Source organism: Galeopterus variegatus, unplaced genomic scaffold (assembly GCF_000696425.1).
Source record: "Galeopterus variegatus unplaced genomic scaffold, G_variegatus-3.0.2 Scaffold46, whole genome shotgun sequence".
In the NCBI taxonomy this organism is placed as follows: Eukaryota; Metazoa; Chordata; class Mammalia; order Dermoptera; family Cynocephalidae; genus Galeopterus; species Galeopterus variegatus.
The window spans coordinates 153,184-167,104 of NW_007726157.1; the positions used below are offsets into that span (position 1 = coordinate 153,184).

General features: G+C 34.0%; 1 protein-coding gene across 1 annotated transcript in view; it reads left to right on the forward strand.

Moving 5' to 3' along the window:
- Positions 1-13,921, forward strand: part of AKAP9 (A kinase (PRKA) anchor protein 9) — a 136,932-nt gene that overhangs the window by 98,260 nt on the left and 24,751 nt on the right. Inside the window, exons 25-31 of the mRNA XM_008572140.1 lie at positions 184-416; positions 1,547-1,666; positions 4,442-4,618; positions 5,239-5,343; positions 9,863-10,015; positions 10,387-10,566; positions 11,960-13,030. Of these exons, the coding sequence (XP_008570362.1) occupies positions 184-416; positions 1,547-1,666; positions 4,442-4,618; positions 5,239-5,343; positions 9,863-10,015; positions 10,387-10,566; positions 11,960-13,030 (2,039 nt within the window). The remainder of the gene's footprint in view (positions 1-183; positions 417-1,546; positions 1,667-4,441; positions 4,619-5,238; positions 5,344-9,862; positions 10,016-10,386; positions 10,567-11,959; positions 13,031-13,921) is intronic.

Sequence of the window (13,921 nt, forward strand, 5' to 3'; positions counted from 1 at the left end):
GTAGGAATATGTTAAGATGTTTTGATATTTTCCTTAGGGAATATTTACTTTTTTGTGTGTATTTAAAATAATTCTCAGTCTTTTATTTCATGAAGGTAAAATTGAGCATAGTTATGGATGATTTCATTATCATAATATCATTAACCATGATTTAACTCAATATACTTTTGCATTTATAAACAGAATTACTACAGGAGACAGAAAAACTAATGAAGGAAAAACTAGAAGTACAGTGTCAAGCTGAAAAAGTACATGATGATCTTCAAAAACAAGTGAAAGCTCTAGAAATAGATGTTGAGGAACAAGTCAGTAGGTTTATAGAGCTGGAACAAGAAAAAAATGCTGAACTAATGGACTTAAGACAGCAAAACCAAGCCCTGGAAAAGCAGTTAGAAAAAATGAGAAAATTTTTAGATGTAAGTATTCTCAATGTGAATATTGATTTTTCTTAGTGGAATGCTATTTGCTACTATTCTATGCTATAAGTTTTAAATTAGGAAGAGACTCTTGAATTAATAGTTTCACCTATATGTGTATTCTAGCAATTGATCAAAATGTACTATTCCAATTAAAAATTCCAGTAATTTTTATTGTGCAATCATCAGAATTAAAAGCAGTACAACCAGATTATGAATAAGCCCTTCCAGTAACACTTTCTAAACAAAGTTAAGAAGCTTATCCTAGTCTTTCATTTAACCCATAGCCCAAACAGGTGAGGATCCCAAGAGCTAACTGGCCACCACTACTTCACCTTCAAAAGATATACACAGGGGGCCGGCCCGGTGGTGCACTGCTACAGTGCGCCGCTTGGGAGCGCGGCGGCACTCCCACCGAGGGTTCGGATCCCACATACAGACCGGTTCCCGCTCACTGGCTGAGCGAGGTGCAGGCATGACACTGAGGGTTGCGATCCATTGCTGGACAAAAAAAAAAAAAAAAAAAAAAAAAAAAAAGATATACGCAGGTAACAGTGTGGCACTTGGAAACAGGACACTGGAGCAGTTGTCATGCTGCCATTATTCTCTTCCAAAAAAGATGTTAAATCTCTAATTTTACATTGATTTTCTTTTTGGGGTTTCATTTAAGCCTAATGTTCCCTTTATACATTAGAGAATCACATTCTTATACATTTTATAGTTTTAGGTATAAAACCTAGGTTAGGATTAGAGAAGTTGATTTACCAAATAATTTGCTTTTCTTACTTTGTTTAATGACTAAATTAATTGTGGAATTCCTCCTTTGTTCCAAAAATGTGAATTCATTTTAAGGAGAATATTTTTCCCAGTCTGTGTTTAACATCACTGGAGTAAAAAAGAAACATACTACAAATAACATTTAAAATACTTAAATTTTTGTTGAAGATACCAAATAGGCTATATGCCATACAAAAATATTAGTTTTTTAAACCTTTGTGGTTTGGGGTATTCCGTCATCATCAGTCCTTTGTCTTCAAACAAAACTAACGTATAATTAAAGGGAAGTAGGGGAAATAATAGCTTCAATAAATATTGTTACTTTAGTTACCATTATTATTATTAAACTTCAGGAGCAAGCCATTGATAGAGAACATGAGAGAGATGTATTCCAACAGGAAATCCAGAAACTAGAGCAGCAACTTAAGGTTCTACCTCGATTTCAGCCTATCAATGAACATCAGACTAGAGAGGTAAGAACTTTATTGATATTTCGTACCTAACAGTAATTTGTACCTTGAGTATAAAATAAGATACATATCATGAAAAACTTAAAGGTGAATTCTTTCTATTGTATATAAATCTTCAACGTCAGAAAATTAAATATTACTTAAACGTCAGAAGGTCTTTAACTCTAAAAATTATCTGTATTGAAATTTGAAATCATTCCATTTGCATATATCTTCTGATATTGCCCAATTAAATAAATCTCCCTGCTCATTTTTCTATTTCCGTTCCCAACAAAACTGATCAAGAGTTTTCTCTTCACTTTCCCATTTCCCATTCTCTTCTCAATCCACTCTAGTGAACTTTACAACCCCTCTATTACAGTGGGGTTTACTCTACTTAAACTTCCTATGCAGGTTACCCAGAGCCTGATGGCTATATATGATAATGTCTGTCTTCATTCTTCTGAACCATTCAAAGGCACTCATTACAACCTTCTTCTGGAATCAGTTTCTCTCTTGGCTTCTGTGACACATCTACTCCACTGCTTCCTCTACCGTAGTCTTTATTTCTCCTCTTACCTACCCAAAGCAAATGATGGGATGGCCCAAGACTCAGTTGTATGCCACTTTTTCTTCCTTATTTATATTATTTTCTCAGGTGGTCAAAATGACTGCACATTTGTACCTCCGTTTCTGATAATGTCTGTTGAGCTCCAGACTTGAATATTCAGCTTCCTGCTTCACCTCCACCTAGATGTCTCAAAATGAACATTTCTAAAAGAGAGCTCTTGATTTCTGATTAGCCCCTACCAAAGAAAGACAAGTATAAAACATGTTCCTTCTTCATCTCAGTAAATTCTATTCCTACTATACCTTCCTCATTGCTAAGACCTAGAATTTATCTTTAATTCCACTGTTTCTAAACCCCTACTCCCTACCCATTAGTGGGTCAGGTTACACAACATCCTTCTACTCTTTCCACTTTCATTCATCTCCCTAAATCCTAGTATCCTTCTTTGTTTGCCTGGATGATTATGGTAGCCTCCTAACCAGTCTCTCTGCTTCTACTTTTTCACCCCAACTGTTCATTTTCCCCATATAGAAACAGTCAGAACTCCATATTTATCGTGAATGCTACATAAATGAGGGAAAATGTATAAATTCCTATTGTTTGTCACAATAAAGAGATTATGCTTGGGGTAAAGCAATCCCAGTTTGGATCATGGCATTGCCATTTACTAGGTGTGTGACAATGATTAAGTCACTTAACCTCTCAAATCTTTGTTAATTCATGTCTAAAAGATTGTAATAGAACTCACCTCATAGGAGTATTGGCCTGGCTCATAGTGAACACTTAAATTTAACTATTATTCCTGAAATAATTTTTATTTCTAAAAATTATAACATACAATTTCTGTGCAGTTCACTGAATTTCATTTCTCTTAAAATAACTCCAAAGAAGTATAAAATGCACATAAGCTCATTGTAATAAAATATCATATCTACTAAGCAGTAGAAAAGTTACTAGTCCCCACAGAGTTTGTAGTTATTGCCCTTATTCCTAGTAAACATATTTTCAGCTTTTGAAAAATAGTTGTTTTGAAATAAAAGAAAGATAGTTGTTTGTTGAAACTGTAAAGGATGATTAAGCTCTAGAACTCAGATTGCCATTTCCTATTAAATAATTTTCTTATATTTGAAAAGGTTGACTGCCTCATTCATGAAACTTTATCAAACTAAAAAGGATGTGCATGTTTGATTTTCTCCGTGAACACGTTGTGATTATTCTTTTCTTACCTTGCCAGATCTGATTCCCAGCCATATCAAAAAAATCCGACTGTAATTATATATTGTGCCATTTCATTATAGTTGCTTTGTTGTCTTTTTGTCTTTCCCTTACTCCAAATTTTGGTCAACCTCTTATTATTAAAGTTTCTCGTCAGTGGCTTTATTACTGTCATCCTCCAACCTGTAATTACAGTTAATTTTGCATTTTTTTAATGTTCAGAGGAATAATTGTTACTTTTAGGTAATTTCCTCAAAGTATTTCACTGAAATAAAGTTGAATTCCTTTATTTCTTACCATCACATGTGTTTTTTTAGTATGCTTTCTCTCCTCACTTGGTTAGAACTGATTTCATAAACTATCTTATTAAAATCCTTCCTGTGTTCTTCTGTCACAGAGCCATTCACTTGGAGGGACCTGCATATCAGTCTTAGGGAATAAGTCTTAGAGCACTTCATCCTTAATTTTGGGTAGCGGATAAGCAGATAAACAAGACCAGAGACACTTAGGGAAACTTTCAAGGTGCACAGATCCCTGACTTCATCCTCATATCTATTCTGGGCTGATGGAATGTGTAGGTTGAAAAAGCTTTCCAAATGACTATATCAAAATATAGTCCATGAAAGATTTGTTTCGGTCATCTTATCTCACATAAGAGTAAGTGCTCTGCAAATGTGTGGTCTTTATTAGGTCATAGTGTGGTTGCAGTATTAGATAATTCAACATGACTCAAAATATAGTTTTTTTCCTCCTCCTAACTGGAGAAAAATCTTAGTCTTAAGAGAAAGAACTTTGTTTGAAAAGGTTAAGTGAAAGCATTATTATTTCTCTTCCTAGTGTTGCTTAGTTTTATCAATTCAGAAAATGTCACCTTTGTTGGAGACAATAGTTGCTATTCTTATCAAAAATGAAATTAATATAGTGTTTAAAATTAGTTTTTGAAAAAAAATACTTTTTGAAATGAAGTAGATATGTTTTAAAATTTTTCACATTATAATTTTGCTTATTTTTAGGTTGAACAGTTAGCAAATCATCTGAAAGAAAAAACAGACAAGTGCAGTGAGCTTTTGCTCTCTAAAGAGCAGCTTCAGAGGGATATACAAGAGCGGAATGAAGAAATTGAGAAACTAGAGTTCAGAGTAAGGGAACTGGAGCAAGCCTTACTTGTTAGTGCTGACACTTTTCAAAAGGTGTGACATTTTATTTGAGTTAACTTTATCAAGTGTTTTAATGATGATTACTTCTAGTTACACAAACGTCAGTTCTTTTAAATAAAAAGTTTCTGTTGAGTTGTCGATATTATTACATAATATATTTATCTGTTTCTTTGTTGATATCGTAACCATTTCCATTTATTCTTATTTCCAAATGTTGCTTGTATACTTTAGTTCTGAGAAAGGCAGATTAGTTAAACCAGAAGAATTAATTTCCCTTTTAACTGTCAGTAATAGCTAAGAGAAAAATGACACCAGCTTAAGCTGATGGTTTCCCGCAAATTAAGAAGTAATGAAATACATCTCCATTACACTGAAGAAAGCAAAAACTGGATAAAAGAAGAGCAGGATAGGTAGCTTGGGAGGGGGGCAGGTGGGGATTCCTTCATTTCACCTGAAGAATGTATTTTAAGTGTCAAAAATTTCTCTTTGAATTTATGAAAAATTCATTTAAGACTGAATATCTGTAACTTTTTGGTTATTCACTAATGTAGATTTTCTATTCCTAATTGGAAATAGAATTGCTGCTTCTTAAAAAAAATGGATAATCAGGAATTAATGTCAAAATTTTGAGAAAATTTTTATATATTTAAAAGGTAGAGGACCAGAAACAATTTGGAGCTATTGAAGCTAAAGCAGAATTGTCCCTAGAAGTGCAGTTGCAGGCTGAGCGAGATGCCATAGACAGAAAGGAAAAAGAGGTAAGGAGTTTATTTTTGTGTGTGTGTGTGTGTCTTTTTCCGTGTCCGGCAACGGATTGCAACCCTCAGTGTCGCCCCCGTACCAGACCGGGGACCGGCAACGGGACCGCAACCCTCGGTGTTGCTCCCGCGCCTCGCTCAGCCAGTGAGCGGGAACCGGTCCGTATGTGGGATCCGAACCCTCGGGCGGGAGCGCCGCCACACTTCCCAAGCGGCGCACTATCCAGTGCGCCACCGGGCTGGCCCAAGGAGTTTATTTTTAAGTGACAAACTATGGTTTGAATTATTTTAAATCAGGTACCTTAAAAATATCATTTGAACAGAGTGGAGTCTAAAACTGAAGTTTAGACTTTTCTCAGCTCAATGCCTAACTTAACCTTGAAGACATTAAACATGAACAAATAAGCTGACATGAGGAAGTATTCTAGGTGGAGAAAATAAGCAGTGTAAAGGCCTTAAAGCAGGAAGAAGTTTAGAGTTACAGAAAGAAAGCCAGTTTATGAATTGAATGGAAAGTGGAGAGAGAAAGTAATGTTAGGGCAAAAGGCAGTGTCTTTCTTTTCTCCTAACTGTAGCATAGGCATTGAATTATTGCTGCTTTGCTGTAAGTTGTTTTTTTTTTTTAGCTGTGTTGCCCTGGCAGATTATAATGCTGTTTTATAATATTCCAACCATGGTCTTAAAACAAAAGATTAATAGTAATTACATGAAGTTCTCCTATATTTCTCTACTCAGTAATAATTTCAGCTTCCTAATTAAATTATAACTTATTTAAGCCTTTGTCTACTAACAGTTTTTCTAAAACATATTATATTTATATTATCTAACTATATTACATCATTTAAAGTGTTTAAAATTTTAAGAATAACATTTTTGTCTCTTTCTATATAATTTTCTCAGGACATTTAATATATTTTAACAAATATTTGTTAAATTTAAACAGTATAGAAGTGTTAAATGCTTTGAAAAATACAAAAATAATCTAAATATCAGTTAAAACTCAGCTTAGAGAACTTGTAGTTTACAGGAGAAAAAAGGCATCAATATAAATGATTTTAGTTGAAATGATTATTTCATTAAAAATGATTATTTTCTCATTATCACATAATACTGATTAATGTTGATCTGAGAAGCCCTTGTTTATTTTGCTTTTTGGTTTTTTGTGGGGAGGTAGAGAGCACTTTTGTTTATATGCAACCAAATCTATATTTGAAAAGAACTAACATTTAAAGATTTCCCTTAAACTAAGTAAAGAAATAATTTGCTCTGTAAAAAGATGGATCTCCAAAACTGGACCTAAAAGCAATGAAAGTTGACTGTGGATAGTCGATTAAGCTTACTAATGTATTTTTATTATCTTTTGAATATAATATAGTACTACTAATACCTTAATTTCTTGAATTAAGTATCTAATAACTACCTTTTACTCAGAAATCGTAGTCATTTTAGAACTACGAAAAACCTTAAAGAACATCTATCAACCGACTCCCAATTGTTACAGAAAAAGAGAACAGGGCCAGAGATGCTGAATGAGTAAGAGGTTAAACTGACAGCTGACCATCATCTACTAGTTTTTAATAACAGTAGCAAGTACACTGTCAGAACCCATTCACTTACCTATAACTGGCGACTGAGAGGCAGAAACGTAGAATTCAAAGATGTCTTTTAATGAAAATAACTTCTTAAGCATTCTGTTCTGAAAACTAGGCAAATGTTTTCAGATATCTGATGGAATATACGCAGAAGATGTCCATATGTGTCATTATATTTGAGATACTTCCCACTACTCTCAGAGCCTAAATTTGTATAAAACATTTTTTTTTAAGTTTGTTAGAATATTTAGAAATTAAGGATGAATAGAAAGAGAAGAAAACTTAAAAGAAAGGAGTTTCAGGATGATAGGAGAAAGTGAATAATGTGGAGAGGAATAGAAACATTTCTTTTAGAAAAAGATGCCTTCAATAGATTTTAGCCATTTATAGAGCTAATGAGATCTAGCTTAGAGATAGCAGTAATAGTCAGTTTTGTTGAGGGTTGTGTGCTAGAAAGTGTCAAGTATTTTAAATGCCTTATACCATTAATCCTTACACTCTTCTGAGAGCAGGTTCTATTATCTCACTTTTGCAGATGTGTAAACTGAGTCTTAAGAGAGGTTAAATAACTTGCTCATGGTCACATACTAAGTGATTGAAGCAAGAATTCCTTGCAGATTTCTCTGATTCTGGATCCTTTGTGATACTGCCAAAGCATTGGGGCATGTTTTGCCTTGGTGGTAAGCAGTATTAAAGACTGTCATTCAACATTTATTGAACTCTTACTGTGTGTAGAGCACTGCTGTCCAATTGAAAAACCAGCAAAGTACTTCAAGGAATATACTCTCTACTTAAGATATATATACATTTGAAAGAGATAAAAACATTAAAAAGAAAAAGAAAAACACAAGGAAAAATGAAGATAATCCAAATAGTCTATATATCAGTTGGTAGATAAATTAAGCAAGATTAAAACAAGTAGCTACCAGTCCATTTTTTAACCTTAATAATGTTTTTCTGGTAATAATGCTCTTCTGGTTTGGTATTGTTACAAGCTTAATAGTAAGACAGCTTGGGACTGTCTTCAGGGTCTGGCTGAATAAGAAGAGAGAATGTCCCATCGTGTCATTTGGGGGGATTGAAGTCTCTGATGTGTGACTTGAAGCTTAGCTACTTATAACGTTAGTGCTTTAGACCAGTGCTTCGCAAACTTTAATGTGCATATGAATCACCTGGGGATCTTATTAAAATGCAGGTCTTGGTTGCAGCATACGACTCTGCACACCTCATCTGCTAGTATGTGAAGTCAGTTCTGGTACTCCAGAGACCACACTTTGAGTAGAAAGGCTGTAGATCACAAAGCTAAGAATTTGACTATAAACAGTAGTATCAAAAAACAAAGTGTCATGTGAGATAGAGCAGCAATTTTGAACTTAAATAACTATGTATGTGTTGACTTCACTAGCACCTTGTCATCAAAAGTAGTTGTACAAGATAGGGATAGTTGTAAATACTATTATATTAGATAACTTTGAAGAAGATATGACCATCACAGTTTTCAACAAACTAACCTGTTAATTATCTATGCACAAACACTAAATGTATTTCAGCATCTACTGAGTTTAATACCAGTGTTACAGGAAAAATTTTAAATGTAAGTCTTAGACATTAGTTATTAGAAGCAGAATAAATGATGGTGTAGAATAAAAGGCTACAGAGGTAAACTCCCCAGGTTCGAAAGCCAGCTTTACCACATACTAGCCATGGGACCCCAAGGCAAATTACTCCTCTCTATGACTCCTTTTCTCATCTCTAAAATGGGGATAATTATAGAACAGATCTGATAAGGTTGTTACAGGATTTTTAAAAATTAATACATAAAAATCACTTTATACAGTGCTTAGCAGTAAATTGTCTATAAATGATGACTAATATTACCAGTATTGATACTATTTCTGTTTAAGAAATATTACGCTAACTGATTTTAAGATCTTGTCTTGCCAGTGCTTAAGATATGATTGTAATTATATGTCAGCTTGTAATCAGCATATGTCCTCTTTCAGCTTTTAAGGCACTAAATAATTTATAGGCTACTCTCTGAGCCAGCTGCCACTAAATGCTGCTCCTGCATCTTAGGTTAAAATGTAGCAGTTTTGATCATCAGGTAAATACACCTCTGGAAATTTATTCATTAAATATTTATTAAGTAGCTACAAGCTAGTGAGCTAAATGATTGTTACTGTCCTCAGTCAAACCCAGTTTTGTAAATATCAAGATAACTAGTTCTTAATATTTATCATTAGTTTCAGTCTCTATATAACCGTCCAAGAGCAGGTGCTTTACCATTATTGATAATGCATCCTCAGAAATGAGCTAAATTTCTGTTGTTCTACCTATAGGAGCTCTCTAATTTTCTCTTAAAATTGTATAATTAACTTACTCTAAGGTTTCTGTAATTCAGACTTAAGGATCTCTTGGTCTTAGTTTATACCTCTGCTTCCTTCTGTTTAAACAAGACACACGGCAGCCAAGCCTTTCAGTGGGTTAATTAGATATCTGTGGACTAAATTGAGCTCGTTTTATTTGGTGGCTGAAATAAGTGACTTAATTCTACAGCTTTGTTGAGCCTTTTGATAGCAACTAAACTTAACATAAACTAAGGTTTAATATGTGGACTCTTCCCCTTTCTCCCATGACACTTTTCTGCTTTATCAGAAGATATTTTAGGTAAGAAATGGTTCCTTGTATCCTTCCTCAGAAGATCTCCATGCTGCTTTGGGTAAGATAGTTTAAGGGTGTTAAGTTTGAGCGTGTCTAGGAACCACACAGTTGTACGTGGCTTAGAAAATCCACTTTCCTTTATTCTTATGACTCATGTTTTAAGCATACATACTTTGTAAAGCTAATACAGCACTCTTCATTCTATCTTGAAAAATAAATATTTGTGTAAACATTTCTTCTTACTTCTGATAATTTTGGTGTTAAAGATCACAAACTTAGAAGAACAATTAGAGCAGTTTAGAGAAGAACTGGAAAATAAGAATGAAGAAGTTCAGCAACTGCATATGCAATTAGAAATACAGAAAAAGGAATCTACTACCCGCCTACAAGAACTTGAACAAGAAAACAAATTATTTAAGGTAATTAGTTTAGAAAAACTTTTGTCTATAAATAATTTGTAGTTTTGGTCCTGTGTAGCTTTATTAAGCATTTCTAAATCTAGCTGCCTAATATTACTTAGCACAGGAACATTAACATGCAAATAGATTTGCATGGAACTTGTTTTCAGCCCACCATAAACATTTGAATTCATCATAAATGAAGAATTTTTGAGAACTTATATCAAAATATTTTAAGAATTATTGATTTATAGTAACCATATGCTAGCTCTAATTTTTTTTTCATTTGTACATTATAGGCACTATATCCTTTGTAAGAGTTAATTGAAAGAATATTCTGAAAATGACATGTAATGATACATAACAACTGTGATGGTTATTTTTGTCCCTAGGATGAAATGGAGAAACTAGGATTTGCCATAAAGGAATCTGATGCTATCTTTACTCAGGACCAACATGTCCTATTTGGGAAATTTGCTCAAATAATACAGGAAAAAGAGGTAGAAATTGACCGATTAAATGAGCAAATTACAAAACTTCAACAGCAACTTAAAATCACAACAGATAATAAGGTATACTCATTTAAAATTGGTTGTTACCTGAAATTATTATGGGCTAGAATTTTAAAGGGCAAAGTGGTTATAATTTTCAGTTTCCCATTTTATTTAAGAAATAAATCTTAATTCTCTTTTATTCATCAATTTTAATTTATTAAAACACATGGCTTAACATTCTATGTGAGTTTTTGTCCCCTCCTAATGACACCGGAGGAGAGGGTCTGGTGAGGTTGGATAGCATATCTCAACCCATTCCATCCTCTACCAGCTTCTTGACTCTGCCACAAGAAAGTATTCAAGAACAGAGTCACAGTACAAAGTGAAAGCAGGTTTAATTTAAAGAATAAGAAATACAAACTTCACAAGGAAAGTACGGCCTACCTCCAGAGATTGAGCAGTGACCGCACCAAATTTAATACAAAAGTAAGAAATAGGCACTTTACAGATAAAGTGCAGGCTGGCTCCAGTGCAAACAGCAGTCTGCTAAAGGCAAGTTTAACACAAGTAATGTATACACACTTCATAGTGAAGTGCAGGCTGACTCCAGAGAGAATGAGCAACAGCCCTGCCTTCTTCCTGGATTCAGCTTATATAGCTTGGCTATCTATACATATTCATGCTGTCTAATGAGTATTCAGCTAAGGGGGTGGTTCCCAGTTATGTAACAGGTTTGCACATACTTAGTTGGTCTCTTTTAGAGCATGCTCATCGTCAAATTCCATCCCATGCACCAGGGTTATTCAAGGGATAAACTCCTTTTTTACTGAGCATGCTCAGCTACCAAGATTACATAAGTTTGCCTCCTGTGATCTCAGTCTCCTAGTATTGCTACCAAAAATAGGTACAACAAGCAACAGTAGCTCAAGGACTCAGAAGGGGCTTTAGTCTTAGGGGAGTGGTTTGAGGCCCAGAGGAGTGGCCTGAAACACAAACCCAAGGGAAACTGAGCACCTCCTATCTCGCTAATACTCTCTAAGGGTTTTAAGTTTTTCAGGGAGGCTCTGTGACTTAGATTTCATCATATCATTCTAACCAAATATATTATAAATTCTTCTATTTAATATGAGTTAAATAGGGTAATTACCTTTGGTTGCCATCTGTTGTAGATTTTATTTCAATACTTACCTTTTTCAATTAGACTCTACTGATATTGACTGTTTTCCTAGTATGAAATCAGCTACTAAAAGCATTAGTCACTTTATACTTAACAGAACTTTCTGAATGAAGTTCTAAATAAGGTTCTTGTTTGATATGACTGGGAGGTGTTATATAAAATAACATGTATGTCTGAGAAATATATTTTTTGTGTGTGATCATCTCTTTAAGATCATGCCCTAAAATAAAATACAATTTCCAAAATATAAATACACATTTATTATGTATATTTTCTTTTTTCATTAACTAATAGGTTATAGAAGAAAAAAATGAACTGATAAAGGATCTTGAAACCCAAATAGAATGTTTGATAAGTGATCAAGAATGTGTGAAGAAAAATAGAGAAAAAGAAATAGAGCAGCTCAATGAAGTGATTGAGAAACTTCAACAGGAATTGGCAATTATTGAACAGAAGACATCAGTGGATGCTAATTCACTCCCAGAAGAAGCAGACAGTTTAAAACATCAGTTGGATATGGTTATAGCTGAGAAGCTGGCTTTGGAACAGCAAGTGAAAACCACTAATGAAGAAATGACCTTCACAAAAAATATACTTAAAGAAACCAACTTTAAAATGCATCAGCTAACACAAGAATTATGCAGCTTGAAGAAAGAACGTGAAAACACGGAAAAAATTCAAAGCGTATCAGAGAAAAGTGTTAACATAGCTATAGATGATCTGAGCAAAGATGAACTTGAAGTAGTCTGTACTGAGGATTCTCTTAAACCCCTAGAAAATCAGACTTACCTCAAATGTTTTGAAGAAAACAGGGAAGTTTCCATAAGTAGTTTGGAAACAAAGTTGCTACAACTTGAGAACACTGTTAGTGCAAAGGACTTAGAACTTATCCAGTGTTATAAACAAATAAAAAACATGCAAGAGAAAGGACAGTGTGAAACAGAAATGCTTCAAAAGAAGATTGTACACCTACAGAAAATACTTGAGGAAAAAGTAGCTGCTGCTCTTGTGAGTCAAATCCAACTTGAGGCCATTCAGGAGTATGTGAAATTCTATCAAGATAAACAAACAATTTCATCAGAACCTGAAAGAACAAATATACAGAATTTAAATCAACTAAAAGAAAATGAGATGAAGTCAGACGTATCAGCATTAACCTTAAGAATATCAGAATTAGAAAGCCAGGTGGTTGAAATGCACACTAGTTTGATTTTAGGAAAAGAACAAGTAGAAATTGCAGAGAAAAATGTCTTGGAGAAGGAAAAGAAGTTGCTTGAACTACAGAAGCTTTTGGAGGACGATGGGAAAAAACAGGGAGGGAAAGAAAGGAAAACAAGCCCTCAAGGAGATTTTGGAGTTACTGGGGTTAGTTTTGAATAGGTTTTTTCACTTAAATACCCTAAGAAACTTACTTTCCTTTGTTCATTAAGCTGAATACTAATTTATTAAATTAAATATGTTCTGTTTACATCTAGCAATTTATTTATCTACTTATTTATTTTTGGCGGCTGGCCAACATAAGGATCTGAACTCTTGACCTTGGCATTATAAGGCTGTGCTCTAACCAACTGAGCTAACCAACCAGCCCTACATCCAGCAATTTATACATAAAGAGTTTTTATAAAAATACTATACTGTTGTAAAAAGAAAAACTTTAGACCAACTAAATTTAACAGTTTATTTTAGCAAAGAATGATTCATGAATCAAGGAGCACTTAGAACCAGAAGTTCAGAAAGCCCTGCTGTTCAACAGTGGGTAGTAAGTGTTCGTAGACAGCACTCCCAAGTAAAAAACAGAAATAGCTTGATTGGTTACAACTAGACATTTGCCTTATTTGAACATGGTCTGATCCATTGGCTCCCTGTGATTGGCTGAGGCCCGGCTGTTTGTTGTACTCCTGTGAGGTTTTCAGTTTGTTTGTGTATACTAAGTTTGGTTGAAGTCCCTTACACGGAAACTCAAGGTACATAGACAGCCTCTGGCCAAATTGAATTTAACACTGTGCAGTCATATTGTTATCACTAGAATAATGGATACAAACTATATTTTGTGGTCTTCAAACATGATATTTATTTTATCATCATAGTCATTAAATAGAGCAGTCAGAAGAAACTTGGAAACATTAAGTTTAGCAAATGTCTTCTAGGACTTGTGTGGGTTTTTTTCCCCTTCCTTTCACTCTAATATGCATGTTATCATCTCTTTTAAGTAATGAAAAATATCAAAATATATTGGTATTCTACTGAATTAAAGTG